General features: G+C 45.3%; 1 protein-coding gene across 5 annotated transcripts in view; it reads right to left on the bottom strand.

The window, feature by feature from the left end:
• Positions 1 to 19,993, bottom strand: part of Magi2 (membrane associated guanylate kinase, WW and PDZ domain containing 2) — a 1,455,764-nt gene that overhangs the window by 21,399 nt on the left and 1,414,372 nt on the right. For 2 of the 5 annotated variants that reach the window (XM_051152091.1, XM_051152092.1), the window contains one exon: positions 11,554 to 11,642. The exons of 2 other annotated variants lie outside the window; for them this stretch is intronic. In XM_051152091.1, coding sequence (XP_051008048.1) covers positions 11,554 to 11,642 — 89 coding nt within the window. Of the gene's footprint in view, positions 1 to 11,553; positions 11,643 to 16,663; positions 16,772 to 19,993 lie in introns of those variants that run through there. One more of the 5 variants, XM_051152093.1, reaches the window with a different exon arrangement.

Below are 19,993 nucleotides of genomic sequence, written 5' to 3'. Positions count from 1 at the left end.
CATGGCCATGGCATGCATGTGGAGGTCAGAAGACCGAGGGGGTCAGTGTCCCTTTCTGCCATGTAGTCCTGGGTATTGGACTTTGATTGCTAAGCTTAGCTATAAGTGCCTTTACCCAGGAACCATCTTCTTAGCCAAAAGCCATGTTTAATCTTTTTTGTTTTTTGGTAAATTAAAGATTTGTTATTTTAAAATTATGTGTATGGGTTCATACATCTGGGTATCAGTGCCTTTGGAGGGCAGGGGAATGGGAGTTACAAGAGGTTGTGGTTGCTTGACAAGAGAGCTGGGGATTGAACTTGGGTCCTCTGGAAGGGCAGTGTATGTTTCCTAAGTGCTGAGCCATCTCTCTAGTCCCATCAGGTTTGATTTGGTTATAGAATTATAGCAGAGTTTTTATTTGTGTCTTCTTGTTATCATAGCATCATAGAAGACTGATTGGTATGGGAATAGAATGAGAGGTAATTAATCTTCTCACTTGACAAAAATTTTGATTTTGATTATCAATGAGATAGATGAACACAATATAAATAAATAGATAAAGCAGTGTGCCACTGTGATCTCTGTCTCTCTCCTCTCTATCTCTGTCTGTCTGTCTGTCTGTCTCTCTCTCTCTCTCTCTGTGTGTGAAGCAGGTGGCAAATAGGGATTCCCATTGAAATAATCACTGAATTAGTGGCGATGTCAAGGGGACCATATATTACAAAGGATCTCAGTGCCATCTCTTGATACAAGTGGGAACTAAGGTCAAATGTGAAAGGGAAAGACTCGGGCATTTTACATGGGAAAGACGTATCTAACTTGAAGAGCCAGAGGTATGTAAGAGAGCAACAGCCATATAATGATCTTCTTCAATTTTTATTTATTTGCCCCTTTACTCAAACAGTGAGGAAATTATTCCCATCCTTGAGGCAGAGGGATGTGCTAGCCACTGGGAACAGCACTTTCATTTAAAACCTTCTTTTTGACCTTGTAGAGTTCACAGTCTAGGGAAAGAAGACACCAAAAGAAATAAATAGGGTGCAGTTTTTTGAGCATTTTAATAGACTTGCACACTGAGTGGTCTAAAGACTAGGATGCTTTCTTAGAGATACATTTTTGCATAATATAGCTGAATAATGATAGTACTCTCTGAGCCTTTGGTGTTGCAGTCAACAATTTTACGGCTATGCACATATGTGCGATCAGCTTTCTTTGCCTCCTTTGAGAGCCGAAGATTCAACTAGTCAGAGCTGAACTTCAACTTCATTTACAACTCTTTGGGCTCTCTTAAAAAAAGAGCAAGAAAGCAAATCAAAGTGCCTTAATTTTTAAATTGATAAGCATTAGATGGATAAAAGAGTGAGTTAACTGCTCACAATTCCTTGGACTGCCTGCCGTATCATCCCTTTGACTCTTTGATCCCATAAGACACAGACTAAACTGAGGTCTCTTGAAAAGAAAAGGGCTCTGGTCGTGATGTCAGTGACTGTCTGAAACTCACTTCCTGTTCCTCTTAACATATCAAACAGTATGAGGGAAAAACCCCAGTGGCTCTCCTGGCAGCTGCAGAGTCAGCTCACCTCCAGCGACTGCATTCCTTGTTTGTTTATTCTTTTCCACTGTGCTCAGCTCAACAGCTTCTGCAACTTTGGAATCAGAGCTAGGCGAAGCACCGTTTGTCTAGAACCGACAGACGTTGGCTTCACTGTGAAGTAAGCTGGCTTTTCCTGTAATGGAAGGTCTTTAGTGACTATGGCAACGTGCTTGCTAGCTACCAAGGTCTGGGAGTGTTCTGTGTGTTCGTTGGTGAACTGCAGCTGCCTTCGTGGAGGATATTTAGGGGACTCTGAAGCCTTATTCCAACAAGCTGACCAACAAGGTGGGTGGGAGGTACGCCATCTCATCTCTGTCCTTTGTCCCATATCTAGTTCTGATATGTAAGCCTCATGATACCTATACTGCTGGACACGCTGCACCTTTGCATCTTTCCTAGTGACGCCAAGGTCAAGAACCAGATGGTGTCTGATGTCCCAGACCTGGCAGCCTTGTAGCTATAGAAACTGAAAAATGAACACACAGCTGAGCAGTGAGCAGCTAGGAACGAAATGCCAAAGCAGAGCAGACCCAGAAAGAGCCATGGATAGTCACGAGCCCTGTGTCAGGCCAAAGGAGCGAGCAGAGGTCTCCTGGGATGTTCCAGGCTGGCTGCTCGGTTTTCAAGTTGAAGGTGTCTTTGATATGTACTTCCCCAGGCTGAACACTGTAATCAGGAGACGGCAGTAGCCAATAGCTTCATTTGAGGCTAAATGTCTGTACTGATTTCTGACAGGATTAAGTACGGGACAAATCATGGGAGCTCGGTGGAGGTTATTTTTAATCAACCTTCCCCACCAGGTAATTTATGAAAGTGCTAATAAGAAAGAACAATGTTAGCTCTGGACCAATGGAATAATGGTGACCGCCATCTTCTGATTTGGAGAGCAGGAATGATCTAAATCAAAAATCTGTAATTAAAAAAGATAATGACTTCTAAATTAGTTTTTATTAATAGAATTAAGCCACATTAGGTCTTAGATGATATCATAAATCTGCTATTAAAGTGTTCATCCTTAGTGAAAACACATATGGACTGAATAATTTAAAAGTCACATACTGCATGTTGGTTTATGGCATGAAATATAGTAGTCAGCAATGTGACGTAACTTAAAGACCCTATATCACTAGCTAAGTATTTACGTGGTTCCTTTAGATCTGTGTCCTGCCTGTATAGGCTAAAGTCACATGACCAGAGATAAGTTTGATAGTGACTAGGCTGAGAATGGCCATTTCTTATGTAGAGCTGCAGGAATGCCCTTTGTGTTATCTGTGTCTGGTCTTAATAAGAAAGGGACAATCAGCCGGGTGGTAGTGGCACACGCCTTTAATCCCAGCACTGGGGAGGCAGAGGCAGGTGGATTGCTGTAAGTTCAAGGCCAGCCTGGTCTACAGAGTGAGTCCAGGATAGCCAAGGCTACACAGGGAAACCCTGTCTTGAAAAACCAATAAATAAATAAATAAATAAATGGAACAATCAGTCAGGATGCTTAGGTCATCTCACAGACAGTGTTCTCCTAGAAAGGCTATCAAAATTAGGGGATGCTTGGCTCTCCTTCCCTGAATATATGGATCTAGCTTTGAAGTCTTGAGAACCTGGGGCAGGGAACTGCCTCAGGGAGGAAATGGGCAGGCTTGACTCTTGGTGGAGTTGCCACCTTGTCATCTGCCCTACGCTCTCCACTTTCTTCTACTGCTAAGTCAGGCCATCACAGGGCAAGTCAAGGGAGGGCTCTCTGGTGTTTGTTTATCAGATATTGGGAAGAGCCTGTCCCTGCTGGCCTCTCTAACCCTCCCCAGGGACTGCTAGCATTTCTCACTGCCCAGAAAAGACACAGTTTCAGTGCCCTCACTGATAGTCTGATTGAGCTCTTACAGCCAGGCACGCTAGACTTTACAGTGGTTGGTGTGGAAGAGTGGTTCATCTCAGTCTCCATCCACCTGGGGATGAGTCTGAAGAGAAATCTATTCTTGGCCGTACATTATTCCAAGGGAATTTCCAACAAACACAGGAAACCCTGGGGAATTAAAACCGAACGAATGGAAGAAGAAACAAAAGGTTCGAGATTTGGCCTCCAGACTTGTGATGTGCCACCTGTATTTAAAGGACTGAAAGAAAGACACTCCTCCCCCGTCCCATCCCCCCACCCCATGAGATAAAAAGATGAGAAGTGGCCACATAATCACCTCTACATTACTAGCTTGACCAATACAGGGCTCTCCACGGCAGGGACCATTGCAAACCGGAGATAGGTGTGGAGACGGAGAAGCGCAGGTTAAGTTTATTTCTGGCCCAGAGCAGGAAGGGCCAAGGCCTGTGGCTGAAGCTCTCTGTTTCTTGTTTTCACTTAACACTCCTCCCTGGGCTAAGTCTGTGGGGCTGTCCTGCCTGCATCCCTCTCAGAGATGCTCTTCTGCCATAAAGATCTGCTAAGGGCTCCGTACTTGCACCCGTAACCTGCTCTTTCCTATAACGAATGGTTGCAGGGAGCGTTGCAGTTCCATGATGTTTTAGTGGCCATGGGACAGAGTCTTTTACACCCTTTCTCCACCCCTGTTTGTAGACATGGGTGGGGGCAAGAGGCATCTATTTGAAGTTGATAAAAAAAAAAAACAACCCACCAGTTCCAAGGGTGTGGTCTGCCAGGCTGTACCAGACGACAGCCTCTAAGAACATAGCTAGAGGAGCGAAGCTATTAATGCCATGCTTCTCCTCAAGCATTGCAAGGATGTCTCAGTGTTTTCTCATTTAGTTCAGAGGGGGAAAAGGAGACCTCCAAGTACTCAGGATCTCATTGAACACCGATGCACTTCAGAATTTATATCTGTAATTTTCCACACACTTGTGCTCCTGGCAATGAGATGCTCACACTACGATTGGATGGTCCTTTGGCCTATGAAATATGCTGCTATTTCTCTTTTCAAATACTGTTTTATACTTTGAGGCTGATAACGAAAGCTGTGTGATACTTATGCAAAAGGTCAATAAATCTTTCACAACAGAGAAATTCTCCAGGTAGAAAGACAATGTCCAGATTTTCTATTTTTCCTATCCAAAGACATTTCCCCAACCCACACAGCTAGCAATTACATATTTATTAACTGTCACAACTGTGTTTGTATAACACATTTTCATACTCGATTTTGCCCTTGAATAGTTTTCACCCTTAGCTATAAAACTATCTGAGCCTTAAGGATGTCCTATTCAAATTGCCTTGCTTTGGACCAATGTTTTTAAGCTAGTAGTCTGACTCATTTAGGGTGTCTCTACTTTCTACATCAAAGATTCTTTAGATGAAGTCAGTGTTAAAAAAAAAAGGAAGAGGAAGGGAAAGGAAGGAAGGAAGGAACATGGTTTCTAAAAGAACAGGGTGAATATGAACGAGTCATCTCGGTTTGGCCAAGGCACTTTCTAAACACGTCTATTTCAAACCTCAACTAAACACCCGAGGATTTCCCAGAGGCCGCTGCTGCATATACAGACCTCCTCCTTGCACATGCACAAGCTTGAGGTGTCTCTCACTGATTAAAGGTTCCTGGAGGCCTGACAGGCCTGAGTGGGAACAGAAGGGATGGTGACTCACTAGCATGGCTCCACTCATTTCCCTTAAAGCCACAACTCAAGGGCTTCCCCAGGACGGATGCTAGAGCTGCAGGCTTCTGCTCTGCCCAGGGACGCCTCTGAGGACAGTCTCCTGAGCGCCAGTCTGCTTTGGTTCCTGTGGATGAGGCTGTAGTCACTGCGCGACAGGCCTGTTCTGCCATTGGCCAATGAAACCTTCCGACAACCTTTACTCTCAGAGAAGTGTCGTGTTTCCTCCAAATAAATAAACTACACAGGTGCGCCGAAGCTCTGAGTTATTGGAAAGCTTGTGCATTTAAAAACTGTCAAGGAAGTGTGTTATGAGATTATACAGCCCTCTGTTTCTTTGAGAAATAGTGTTAGTGCAGCTTAAAAACAAACTGAAGAAAGTGGAAGGAGTCACAAAAATAAACCGAATTGTACATATGCATAAATACGATGCGGTTGTTGGTCTGCATTCTCACGTCCATTTTTGAAGGAAGCCCTGTGGCATTGGTGAGTCTCAGACACCCAGGCGCATCCATTTCTCTGGGTTAAAAGTGAGGCATGGGAGCCCAGGACAGTGAGGCACAGGTGAGGGGCTCTGTGGGTTAGTGGCAGCCTGCCCTACAGACATGTGCTTACTCTCAGCTCTGCTCATTAGAACACATGGCGTCTGCCAGAGTTCACAAATGTCTGGTTAATGGCAAAGATGCTTTAGTGAAGAATGTTTTCCATCACCTGAGAGTGGCTCCACATGACAACCAGAATGTGACTTCCTGACTCCTCCCATCCTCTCTAAAAAAAAACACCTATTCTTTGATCTGGAAGTTTCGTTTTTCTATTATCTTAAGTAGAAATCAAGGTTATATATAGGAAGATATGACCACAGTGTATTTTTTTGTAAAAATTATAGTGAAAAAATTAGCAAACAAAAATTAGTCTAATATACTAATATACTTGCCAAGTGATAAATGCATAAAATAAAATATTAGTCATTAAAAATTATCTAAAGAAGTATATTTAACATCATAGACTAGTACAGTAATATAAACATTGTCAGAGAAGAAACCAAAATGGTTATATTTAAAAAGAAAACTAGCTTCCTTCTTTTGATTATTTTTAGCTTTGAAATGGTCTACAATCGATATGTAGTATGTTGTTAAAATAAGTCATCAAAAAGGAGTGCTCTTAATTTTTTTCCTCGAGTACTCTACTGAGCACGAATACAGAACATGAACATTTCCCCCTGGATTTTCTCCTCTGCAGTCTCTGGCCATCTTCCCTCCATTTCTGGGGCTCCCTAAATGCTGTGTGTCCTTTCCTGTTGCCAGGTAAATGTGCTGATTTTCTTGAGTTGGGCAGAGCAAGAAAAGCTCCAATAAAGATGAAAGTTACAAAAAAAAAAAAAGAAAGTTACAAAAAGCTAAACAAGGAAAACTATGTCAGCTGAAAATTGCTTAGATTTGGAGGTGAAAAGTGTTAGGTCCAAAGGAAACTCCAAAATGTGCAGAAATGGGTTCAATCTGGACTGTGGGAGAACCTCTGGATGTAAGATAAAAACCAGCACTCTTCAGGAACTTGTGGAACCGGTTTCGCTCTACCCGAAGGAGTCGGTCTCCTTACCTCTGGCAGAAGGGACCTATATCCTGTGCTGCCCATCAGCACATCAAAGCACACACTGCTCTTGAGGCTCCCTCAGGATCACAGGTACCTGCTATATGGTATAGTCCCCACTAGCATCCCACCCCTTCCCACCTCCTCCCCTCCCCTAAAGCCACTCCTGTTTACAGCTTCTCTTTCCCCAGATAGTCTTCTTATAACCCTGCTATTTTCTTTTCTTTCTTTTTTTGTTTTTTAATTTTAATTAGTTTGTTCAGATTACATCTCAATTGTTTCCCCCTCACTTGTATTCACCCCTTCCTCCCTCCCTCCCACTTTTCACCCTATTCCCCTCCCCTATGTCTGTGACGGAGGGGGACCTCCTCCCCCACTATATGATCATAGGCTATCAAGTCACATCTTGGTAGCCTGCTTATCCCTTCTCTGAGTGCCACCAGGCCTCCCCACCAAGGGGAAGTGGTCAAATATGGGGCACCGGACTTCATGTCAGAGTCAGTCCCCGCTCTCCACACAACTGTGGAGGATGCCCTGCCCATTGGCTAGATCTGAGCAGTAACCCTGCTATTTTCAATATGCGCTCTCTCCTTCTCTTTCTGTCTCCCTCTCTTCCTCCATCTTACCTGACCCATCTTGCTCCTGCTTCTCTCCTGGGCCAGCCATAGTCTGAGGGGTCATGTTCAGTCTACTCCTTCCTCTTTCTGTCTGGACTCTTCCAGATGCCTATAGCTGCCACCTCCCTCGTATCTACAATAATAACCTTCCCCTGACCTATACCATGAACCAGTCACGCCATCCGTGTGTGTAGACACAGCTGCAGGGAACTGATGTTTCCTGTTCTGTAGCCCACACTGAACTTCCTGCTTGAGGCTTACTTGTGTTTTGGTTGTTGTTTTTTTTTTTTTTTTTTTTTTTTTTTTTTTCCCAAACATACTCCTGTGAGAGCTACCTGGGTGTCAGCTGCATCCATAGCTCCTTGTTATAAACTGAGTGTGTGCCTTTCCTTCCTAAGTGGGGGGGAAAAAAGACTCTATCATATCTCACTTATATATGATAGTTCTTATAATACACCTTTTAAATACATACTATTAAGATGGAATGAATTTAATATAAACTTGAGCAAAGCATGTTGCAGTTTAAATAGTTTAGTTTTTACAATAGGGCACTGATGAGGGGGGGGGGGCTAGGTAGGAATTCTTGCTTTAAAACCTTTCTCATGCCAGGCATCATGTTCTTATCTGGGGATCTATGTTTGTATTGCCTCTTATGACGTCATTAATTTTAAGGTCCTTCGTCCACATGGTTTTTTGTTTTGTTTTGTTTTTCCTAGACTACAGCTTTCTGGACCAGGGCAGGCTCTGTCTGGGGGCATTTCCTTTCTGGCCATCCATTCATATATACAACATAGGGGCGCCACAACTGGTTGACTAGATGGAGCTCTGGGCACAGTTGTGCTTGCTAACTGGCTGAAGAAGGCATTAAGAATGCTATGCTTTCCACCTCACGTTTTATAACAACGTGCTGATATTGACTTGATGACCCCTGTACAGTGCCACCACGGAAGCTCCCATTGACGGCGAATGTGGCACCGCGTTCTCTTAACATCTGTGTACTGCGTAGGCTCCCAGCTCCTTTGAATACAGCAACTGCCAGGAAGGAGCTCTTGTGAGAGCAGGTTGGGTCAGAAGGAGCCTAGATGGGCAAGCCACCGGAACCTACAGATTCAGCACAGGCAGTCCCACTGGTCACTGGCCCATGGAGTCCTCATTCCGAAATCGGTCAAAGGCAAGAACCAAAAAGCAATAGAAGCGAAACAGAAACTATGAACTGCGTGGGAAGTGATGATGCCATCTCTAATGATCCAGCAGGCTCCTACCGATGGCTCCTTTGAGAACCTCATTGCCCCAGGGCCGCCTAGTACCAGCACAATTTACAAAATAGAGCTAGAAGGCGGAACTCCCCTGTGCCAACCTCTGCCCTACTTTTCACTGCTGTATCATGCATTTATCTTTAAAGATATTGTGGTAAAAATGCATGCGTTTTCATCTAACCCACCCGTCAGTGCTCTCTGCAGCCAGGTTAAATGCAGCAGATCCATAGTCAGCTTACAAAACTGAAACTAACCCATGCCACTCTGTCTGGCCCCCATCCTCACAAACATGTCCCAACCTTCCTCGGAGTTTGGATACTTTAGATGTGAGTGGAACTGTGTAGCATTCATCTCTCTGTAAAGAGCTCAGTCCATTTAACGAAGTAGCTTCAACCATGTTGCTGTTATGTATCTAGATTCTATCATTAAAGCCTGTATTAGTTACTCTTATGGCTGTGGCCGGACAAGAAGTGGTTTAAGGAAGAAAAAAAGTTTACTCTGCTTTCCAGTTCACAGTGGGGAAGGCAGCGTGGGGGGCGGGGAGCAGGAGAGGACTGCTCACAAAAGTGGAGGCCAAACAGGAAGTGGGGCTGGCCTATAAACGTGTAAGACCCGTCCGGTCCCCAGTGCCTCCCTCCTTCCAGCAAAGTTCTACCTCCTGAGGTCCTGCAGCCTTCCCAAACATCCCATCAGCTTGGGCCCAAACGTTCAAACACATGGACCTATGGGAGCACGTTTCACATCCAAACCATAGCAAGACTGAACAAACTCTAGGGATGAGGTGCCGCCTTCCCTCAATGCACTCTTCTAACGTGGATGCCTAGGGTGCTTCTGCACCCTACTCCTGCAACAAACATGGGTGTGCAATTATCCCTTTGGAATTCCATTTGAAGGCTTTTTGATAAACCCCGCAAGTACAATTGTTAGGTCCTATGGTGATTCCATTTTTAACCGTTTGAGGACCCACTCTATTGGTTCCATGGCAATGCCAACTCACAGCTGCCGTAAGAGTTACATGTTACTCTGTGCTGTCTGTCTGATTATGGTCATCCATGGTGAAGTGGTACCTCTTCATGGTTTTGGACATCACCCTGATGATTACTGATGTGGCTCATCTTTCCTTATCCTTGCTGATCTCGGTGTTTCTTCTTTGCATCTTTTAATAACCCAGAGCATAACCAGGACCATCTATTTAGAACTTTGAGTTGCCTCAGGCTTGAGGATCCAGAAACAGCAGAACATAGTTCTTCCCCTCGGGCATTTTTATGTGAAAGAAGAAACAGTTTGGAAGTGAATGTAGGCATTAAGAGATCCTGCTAATTGCTTTCTCTTCTCAGGTGGATTTTTGTAAGTCAGCCTCCCGTACCAGGCTGTGTGACTGGTGACTGCGTGTTCCCTTAGCCATCTCTGTATCTCTAGTAACTAGCGAGATGCCTGGCTCATAGGAGGGACTTAACAGTGCTGTGGAGCCCTCTCCCCAAGCAGGTCACCCTGTGTCCCCAGGCCTCTTTCTGACTCAAGTGGCCTGGTGCAGGCCTCCTCATTCTCATGGCTTTTACTAAGTAGATTATCTAGGAAGCCTAGGCTTTCTTTTGAAATATGAGAAATGCATCCTCTGGTCCCTGGATTAAGTGTCATGGCCCTTCTACGCAGCAACTTCTTGCTTTGTGCTCTAACTTTGATTTCCCCTGGTCAATAATAAGTGATCCATGAGAGACAGACACTTCACGGAGGTGATACATTTAAAACTTTTTTTTTCCCTTTGGTAGATATCTTCAAGGAATGACTGTGACAGAGTGTATGTGTGTAGATATTTATATCAGTGTAAATTGCTAGTGGGCCCATTAAATAACACACGTTAGCAAATAGTATCATCTTCCATGTTAAGTGTAAATCATTCTAGGATGATAATTAGCGAGATCATTAAGGGTTGGGAAGTATGTTTCATAAAAATGTCAGAGAATCAGCTTAAAAGAATTTGATGGTGAGCCGTTTAGCCAGGCCGGCAGCAGCCGTGAATGGGCAGAGTCAAACGGGAGTTGAGACATAAGGCAGTGTGGGTCACACTTGCATGGACAACTGTGGGGAGCGAGTGTGAGCGCTGGTTCTGCTAACTAGTCAAACTGATATGAAGTCCCAGTCCAATTAAAGTGAGGTCACAGCCACAGCCCTGTAGGACTTTCCAGTGGGAGTGTAGACTGCTCCAGGCACGCGTTTGCTGCTTGACCCACAGTTACAAGGCTGCCATCTACGTCTTTTCGTTTCTGTGGAACATGCTTTTCTTTCCTTAAGACTTCTCACCAAATGTTAAACTGGTACAAATTCACCACCAGAGAACATTCATTTAGAAGCAGTGGGATGCTGTCTGGGTGTAGAGTCATGACTTTTCTGTAAATAGTCACAAGTATGTTTTTTGTTTTTTAAAAATTTTCCGTTAAACACGGCACATCGCAGAGTATGGAGGAAGGAGGATAAGATCTGGACAGCCCTGACTGCCACAAAGCAGGCTGGGAAATACCCATGACACCAAGTGGAGGCCAGAGTTCTTAGGGCCAGAGGGTCTGCTGACGGTGGTTCTTTCTGGCACAGAAAAGGTTGCATTTGTGCATTGGGCTTAAGAAGAACTAGATATCTAGGAAGCCCAAGTGTTTGTGGGGCAGAACTCAGCCAGTGCAGACTCTGTCGCTCTCCCTCACGCATTTCTTCCTCTGAGGGGCACCCTGGACAGGTCTCCCCAGAGTGTAACGCACCTCAGAGTCTCACAAACCCTCAACTGTAGCCATCTCACTTCACAAGGTCTCAGTTACAAATATTCTCTAGAAATTAGACAAGCTACAGTGAAAGAATGCATTATAAATCAGTTAAAAAACATATATAAAACAAGGACCATTAGAAAAAGATAATATTCATGCAGAGGTTTACAAACCGTGTCTTTAGGGTGGCCCAGTAAGTAGAAATATGGGGACCCATGCTTGTCACTTTTCATGCACATGGAGAGACTGGAAGGTACCATTCCTAAAGGAAGGGGAAGAACAGCCTAGGACCAATCATTAGAATTAACAGAACCAGTGACAAAGACATCATTACTGTTAGAGCCAAGATTGCTTAGTACGTTTAGAGCAGTTGAATAAAAATTATCTAGGCAGTAAGAATAAAAACTTTAAGTAAAGCTAACCTTATCAGGCATGCAGCAAAGTGAAATTAGTGAAAGACCAAGCTATATGTATATTTCAAAAGTAGATTGTTTTTCCTCTTAAAATATTGAGGGCATCCTGAGGTGCTTCTAAGGGGGCACAAATATGGGTAAAATTTGAACTGGCAATGCCATAATTCATATAATTTTTTCCCCTCATAATAACAGGTGTCTTAGTGATATCAGCTCCCATTTGAGAATCAGCCATGGTAATCATTTCTAAGTTTAGGAAATCCTAAAGCACAGACATGTCGTTCCCACGTTCCCATCTTTAGTTTTTTTCTAATGTTCTCGTAAATCCTTACAGTTCTCACCTAGGACGCTCTGCTTATTTATCTTCATGGTTCACAGTTGACTTGCTGGATATAATTGCTTTCTAGGAAAAACAATAAAGCAGGCAAAAAGAATGCAGCGGCGCCTAGCCTGTCCCGCCATGCTGCTCGCCTGCTGTGGCTGCCTGCGCTTTCCAGTGGAATCAGCCCACAGCCTCTTGGTCTTGCCAACTGCCTCTAACGGGCTGCAGTTCTTTACCTACGCCATCTCAGGCGCTAGGAATTCTGGGATATTCAGGTCGGTAATCCCCGAGGAGGTATAAGTGCCTGCTAGCATGCTCCCGGCTGACATGGTGTGAGAGACGGTGGGGCTAGCCCGTGAGGTAGTTCATGGGGCTCAGATAGGTCGTGGCCATTCTCATCTTTGTCAGAGACTTCTGATGCCATTCCCTGTACACAGCTTGCTCCCTACATGGGATCCGGCTTCTCTGTGTAGAATGAACTAGGACTCCACATTGGTTTTGGACTGTGTGATGGGGGTGTTTTATCTAGCACGCTGTCTGCATGGAAGAAGGGACAGTACAGCAGGATACCCACCTAACGCAGGGGGTTGCATACAGAGGAGACCCTTCCTGTGGTCAGGAAGTCAGTGCCTGACACTGAGTGCCGTAAGTGGAAATTACATTTCAGGATTGACTAATTGAATTTACCATTTAGCCCTGCCAAGAAGCAAGTAATTTCGTGCGGAAATGACCAAGCAGCTACTGTGTCACGCAGAGAAGGCTCTCCCTGGGTTTCAAACACGGCCTTTAGTAGGCGTGAAAACATATGTGTTAGCTAGAAAACTGCAGGCCCAGAAGGAGAAACAAAAAGGCCAGGAGGATGGCAGAAGTGCACTGCTGTGGAAACTGCCATGGGATGCAAAGCAGGGCTTTGCACACTGCGTTAGTGCACGTATCATAATCGCTTGTGCACAGGTCTAAAACCTACTGTCCCGAGGAGCCCAGCATCACCGTGATTGCAGCGAGTCCCGCAAAAGTTTAGGGATCTTTCTAAAACTATGAAAGCAGCCGAGCTGGGCCCAAGCCACAAAACAGTTGACAGATGTCCAGTGTTGAGAGCTTTGCACTTGTCCTAGTCCTTCCTTCCTTGTCTAACCAGAAGAATATGTGATTCTCAGAGTTTAGAAATTTTCTTACGAGTAGATCATATGACCTAGGACCAGTGTAAGGCATTATATGATTTTTGTCTTTGGTCGCAATTGAAGGAATTCAGTTCAAAAGCAACTTTAGGAAGTCTTTATCAGGACAGGACATCAAAGCAATGCTATCCCTGAGGGTGCGGGCAGAGTTATGGTGGCAATGTAAAGTAGTTCCCAGGGGTCAGAAAGGGGAGCAGACATGGCAGTGTGGGGTGGATGCCATGATGCATTTGTCCCACCCCAGGGAGTGTACAGCACCAACGGTGAACTGTAACCCAAACAGTGGGCTTTGGGTGGCAGAGATGTGTAGGTTCAGGACTTGTAACAAAAGAGCTTCTGTGATAGGCCATGTTGGCAGTGGGGAAGGTGCCTGGGTCAGGCCAAGAAGTGTGTAGGAAGTATTTGTACCTTTCTCTCAACTTGCCTATGTGCTCAAATGAAAAAAAAAAAAAAAAATTCAGGTTAAGCATGCAGCTCAGTTGGCAGACTTGCCTACCATGCATAAAGCTCTGGGCTTGAGCCTCCAAACTACTCAGCCTGGCAGGTGGTACATACCTATAAACTCAGCTTTTGGGAAGAGAAGGCAGAAGATCAGAAGTTCGAGGTCATCCTTGTCTATATAGTGAGTTCAAGGCCAGCCTGGGGTATGTGAGACCCTGAATCAAGAACCAGAAAATTAAAAGCCTAAGTCTAGGGGCTGGAGAGATACCCCAGCAGGTGGGATCTCTTGCTTTGCAAGTGTCAAGACCTGAGTTTGGATCTTGGCTTCCAGGTAAAAAGCTGGGTATGGCTTTGTGGTGCCTGTAACCCCAGCACTGTGGTGAGGCGGAGACAGGAATATTGCTGGGGCTTGCTGACAGCCAGCCTAGATCAGAGCGGATGAGAGACCTGTCTCAAGACAGTAAGGTAGATCAGGACATTGGATAACCTCTTCTGCCTCAAACCTGTACATACACGCACACACATCATCACACACATCTCTTTCTCCACTACATGTGCACACAGACAGACAGGCAGACAGACACACATAGACACACACACAGACACACACAGGTACACACACACACACAGACACACATACAGACACACACACACAGACACACATACAGACACACACACACAGACACACATACAGACACACACACACACACACACACACACACACACAGATTGGGACTTACACTAGTCTGTTTAAAATCAGCCTCTGGAAAGTTTCTGGGCTTGCAGAAACTAGTACAGGTGCCTTTGAAGAGATGCTTTGAGATCTGGTGCTTGCTGGTTTCCAGGTGGCTAGACCTACCATGAATGGGTCTCAAGGTATTGGCTTTGCTTTACTGACCATGCCTTGAGCACCTGGACAACAGGGCTTTGTTGGCAAATTCCTTTATAAATATCAAAACCTTCCCCCACCCCATGTCTCTATTTCTGGACAATAAAAAACAAACAAACAAAAACCAAAAACCACCACCAACAAAAACCCAGTTGTCAAAACAGCTGTGGAGTGTGGCCCCAACTTTTTGACCTGGGTAGCCTAGGGGTGGAAGCTCATTTGGGATCAGCCACAGAACCAGACTCTTCCCCCAGAGAGGAAACCACAGCCGGGTGGGCAAGAAGGCAAGAGACAGAAAGCAAAAGAACAGTGAAAGGAAAACCTAGTTCCTCTTCCTGTCTACGTTTCAATAGCCAAATCTTAGAATAGGGAGTGACCTACATGGGCCGGAGTGTATGGCGTGTGCAGGCTACTTTGCAGTGGATCTGGAAGAGAGAAATCCAGCAATCTCCAGGGCATGAGGGCCTCTGAATTTCCTGGGACAGACATAAAAATAAAGAGTGCTGGGGCTAGCAAGATAGCGTACTAGGTAAAGGGGCTTTTTGTTCAAGACTGACAAGCTGCCCCTGGTCCCAGTTGTCCTCTGACTTCTACATTTGTCTTGGGACATGCACACACACACACACACACACACACACACACACACACACACACACACATACACATGCACACACATCAACAGGTGTAATAAATATTGAAGAAAAATTAGGACCAATGGACTCCTTCAGACGTGCCAGAGGGTATGAGGTACAAAAGGGAGAAAATAGGCACCTGTGGATTTCAGACACTGGATGTGTGTGTGTGTGTGTGTGTGTGTGTGTGTGTGTGTGTGTGTGTGTAGGGAGGGTTGCATGCAGGGAAATAAACCCAAGGCCTCACACATGCTAGGCAAGTGCTCTCCCAAGGCATTGGAACCTTAAAGCCTAGCAACTTTTCATTTTGACACAGGGTCTCCCCAACTTCCTCATGCTGGCCTTCTGCTTGCTTTATAGCCCTACTGGGCCTTGAACTTGCGATTCTCCTGTCTCAGCTTCCAGAGAAGCTAGGATTATAGGCCAGTACCACCAGATCCTTGTTACTCATTTATTTATTTATTTATTTATTTATTTATTTATTTATTTATTATGTATACAGTATTCTGCCTGTATGTGTGCCTGTCCGCCACAAGAAGCCACCAGATCTCATTATAGATGGTTGTGAGCCACCATGTAGTTGCTGGGAATTGAACTTGGGACCTTTGGAAGAGCAGACCGTGCTCTTAACCTCTGAGCCATCTCTCCAGCCCCCCCGTTACTCTTAAGGAACAGGTACTTTGGAGTTTTTTAGTCCTCAATACTGGTCTTGCTTGCAGCCTCCATTTGCTACCTCCAACTTCCCTGCTATTTAAGGGATATCATCTGGAACTGGGGACCTCTGTGATCCAGTCCACATCTCACTGTGTTTAGGAGTGTTTCCGCTGAGATAGCTGCCTTTGCTCTTGGACTTCTGTGCTTAGGCTCAGCTTTATGCAGAGGCAAGCACTCTCAAGCATGCCCTTCCAGATGGGGTGCAGGGCCGGAGGAACCTTTAGCCTTTCCAGTATATCTGTGTGGGGCTTCTTCTCAAAGGGGCCTGAAAAGATACCCCTTGGCTCATTGATCTGACGGAATGGATGGATTTGGGCCATTAGGGAGGCTGGCCTTTTTTTTTTTTTTAAATTGGTAGATTTTGCCCCCTGTGTATGTAGTCTAACATGTGGGGGCTTGCAGATGGTGCTGGCGTTTGTCTGTACGTCCAGGTGTTGCCTCAAGGCTACAGGGCGATGTCCCCTCGGGTGTGGTTTCATTTTCTCTTACTCAGCACAAGGTGTCCCTAAGTGATTTGTGGAGGTACGCGAGGAAAAGGAAGGCGCACACAGCTACCGATGCCGGAAGATGAGATTAGATTTCAAAAGTTATGACTGAGGCAGGGTACCCTTTGCCCTAGGGAAAAGGTGGCGAGCTGTGCAAAGTCAATAGAGCCACTCAAGGCTCACATGGGTGCCATCTTGGCACAGGAGGGGAAGGTGTGCTTCTCCTCTGGTCTTTGACCATGGGGCAGATGAGCACATTGAACCCTGGCACCTGGTGACAGGTCTGTGTCTTCTCTTCCCGGCTGATAGTCACAGAGCTGTGACTAGTAAAGGCATGAGATTAGCTCTGGTTCACAGCTTGGAATTCAAAATTCAGAGCAGGTCTTGGAGGAGGAGGCTGGCCCAGGCTCAGCAAGGCCTTCCTTCAGAGAGAGTACAAGTTATTAGCAGGTCTATTACAAAGGAAATGCTTAACCGACCAAAGAGGCCAAGTGCTCCTCAAGAATTCCTAATGCTCTAGAAGTGCTTATTAAGGCCTATGAATAATTAATAAGCCTTTTAAAACTTTTTTTTTCTTTCTGAGAACAGATTCTCCTGGGCCTTTTCTTCAGCTGCCACTCTGTTAGAAACAGCCTTTACACGTGTCCTCATTGTTCAACTGTCAGCTCCGAGGGCGGCCCTGTGTATCTCACAGTCAGCGCCTACAAAATGCTGTACACATAGTAGGTGCTCAGAAAATCTTGGTTTAGTTGAGTTAAATGTCAATCAATGACACTCTTCCAGGATCTGTCCCACATACAATATTTGGTAAAGACCTATTTCCTGGAGTTTATCTTTGGTTGGGGAGTGGAAGAGGTTGATGGGCAGATAACTACAAAGAGGGATATGAAGGTGTGTGCTCCTCATGTTTGTCACTGAGGAGAGTAAGCAAATGCACATCCAACTAAAGGCCCTACAGGGTGTTCTTATACATAGTCATAAGTTGTTGTATTTATTGGTTTGAGGGAGGCTTTTTTAAATCCTTTTTTATTGATAATAGTTATATTACATCTCGACTGTTATCCCATCCCTCGTATCCTCCCATTGGAGAGAGGCTTTTTTAAAACAAGATGTATTTATCTAGTATTTTTCTCTGCGTGTGCGCCTACATGCCAGAAGAGGGCACCAGATCTCATTATAGACGGTTGTGAACTGCTGGTGTGTGGTTGCTGGGAATCGAACTTGGGACCTTTAGAAAGAACAGACAACATTCTTAGCCCTTGAGCCATCTTTCCAGCCCGAGGGAGACTTTTTAACTTAACAGTTACGCGGTCCATTCGCTTTTACAGGGGAAGCTACTAAGTCTGGTGGATTCTCTTTTCTCCTTAGAGCAGTTTCCTCACACCTACGAAGCACACCAATTTCTTGTATCAGGGGCCTGGAATGGAGCCCAAACCTTTTGAAGACACCATGCGCTCTTTGAAAGTGTAGACAGAAGTATAATTCGGGTAGTTGACTTTGTCTCGCCCTTCATGTGGCCTTCGGGTGCTGCTGGCTGTTGGCTACTCACATGTGACAATTCTGCTTCCTCCTCTGAGTTCTGTATCCTCTGAGCCTCCATATCGCCCATCTCCCACTGGCCTCTGGACCACTTCAGTCTTCTGTACATAAGGGATTGCCCTCTTGTTCTCTGGGAGAGGGAGTGTGGCAGAGTGCCGACCAGGACTGTAAAGCGTGTTTGCCTCATTTTACCAGCAAACAGACCCATGGGAAATGCTCCGCTTTGGTGTGAAGTAATCTGAGATTTTTCTTTCCTTTTCTTTTTTATCCAAGGACACTTATCTGTACCCAGGCCATGGCTGGGTGGGTTGGCGTGCAATTCAAGTGTGTGTTCACTTTGCACGCCAGGCTCTGAATGTTAATGAAGGACACCTGTACTTCCAGGCAGGGAGCAAATTCGTATAATTTATTCCTGGGCGGTTTTACAGCCAGGATGCAGTTAGCTCCCCCTCCCCTAACCTCTTTAGGCTCCATTTGAATAGCAGCTTCCTGGGGCTGCCAAGTACCTGCTCTGGGTGCGCAGCTCTTCTCTCTCGGTGGGTGGAGGGCAGTGTCTTTAGTCCTGCCAGTGGCTGAGAGGCACGTCAAGGGACGATGAGGCTTTTCACACTTTCCACTCAGTTTATAATCAACAAATTCTTATCCTGAGGACTCCACTTGAAGTGCCTATCTCCCGAGTTTCTCTTTTCAAGGACTCGACTGTAAAAGCAGCTTCTCCTTCAAAACCCTTATCACTTTCCAGCTCCCTCGGCAGCTGCCCCACAGTCTGTGTTCAGCCACGACCTGTGGGCTGCAGTGGGTGATTTATGCCTCCGATACAGCTGAGGTGTCACCTGGCGATCAGTCTTATGGTAATCATGGCTGGCTGTTTAGAGGGCATCTATAGCCTTCCTCAGCCCACTTGGAGTCACACTGATTCTGGTTAATCATGACCTGACAGATTGCTCTTGCTGCTTTCCTTTATTTATTTTATTTTATTATTTTTTTTTCCTTTCAATTGTGCCTGCATTTATCTCTCTGCCACACACAGATCACCCTAGGAACTCAGAGCTCCAGTTCTGCATTTCTCTTGACTGAGATCGGCTTTTCTTTGACAAGCCCCCAAGCCCAGATAAGGGTTCCATTTCAAAGCTCTTCTGTAAGTACCAGAAGGGGTGGGGTGGACTGACGGAAAACGTGGCCCCCACGGTTCTCCAGTCGGCTCTTTTCTAGGCTAGCTTAAGTCCGAGGGTCCCTGAGAGGTTATGACTGCCTCCTTTGGACCCTGATAACTGCTTCAGTGATCTCTGAAGGAGCGTGCCAAGTTTAAAAATCTTGAAAGCCAAACAAAGGAAGCACACAGGCTTAAATTAATACTTCAAGAAAAATGTTCTTTTTTCCCCTGTGATTAGGCTATTGCTGGACAAAGTGGATTATATTCCTTATTCTCTCTCTTGGTAAATGCAAGTATTTTCTTGTGTTGTTACTTATTGCTACCATCCTGTTCTCAGGAGGGTTTTTATTAAAATGAATTCTGGTTTATCTCGGACAACAACAACATGATGCAGCCTATTTCATACCGAGGCTGGAGGAACTGCTTCTTGGCCATGGACTCTGTGTGTGTAAATTGGGGTCATTTACGCAGCCACTAACGCAGCCACATCTGCTCCTGATCTGGAGCAGAGCTAACACCGGGGACCACACTGCTGAGAAACGCCAGCTCATGAGGGTGGTTGTCTGCTGGGAATATGGCTGTAAATCATCTGCTACGCTAATAATGCGAGTTTGGTGCTGAACACTGAGTGAGCCTCATTTCCCTTAAATGGCTGATACAAATGACGTGATTGTATTCAACATCTGCTTTCCTTCCAGGAGTCTAGAATTTGGGGTTGTGCTAGGCAGGGGGTGCCTGCATGACCAGCCCCAGTGAAAAACATATGCACTGAGCTGCTAATGGCTCCCCTGGGTCCACTGGTATATTTTGGTTGCTTGGGGCAAAGTACAATTTGGATGACTCTTCA

Source organism: Acomys russatus, chromosome 10 (assembly GCF_903995435.1).
Source record: "Acomys russatus chromosome 10, mAcoRus1.1, whole genome shotgun sequence".
Lineage (NCBI taxonomy): Eukaryota > Metazoa > Chordata > Mammalia > Rodentia > Muridae > Acomys > Acomys russatus.
Note: the sequence above shows the minus strand (reverse complement) of the source record. Positions and strands in the feature narration are given on the sequence as shown.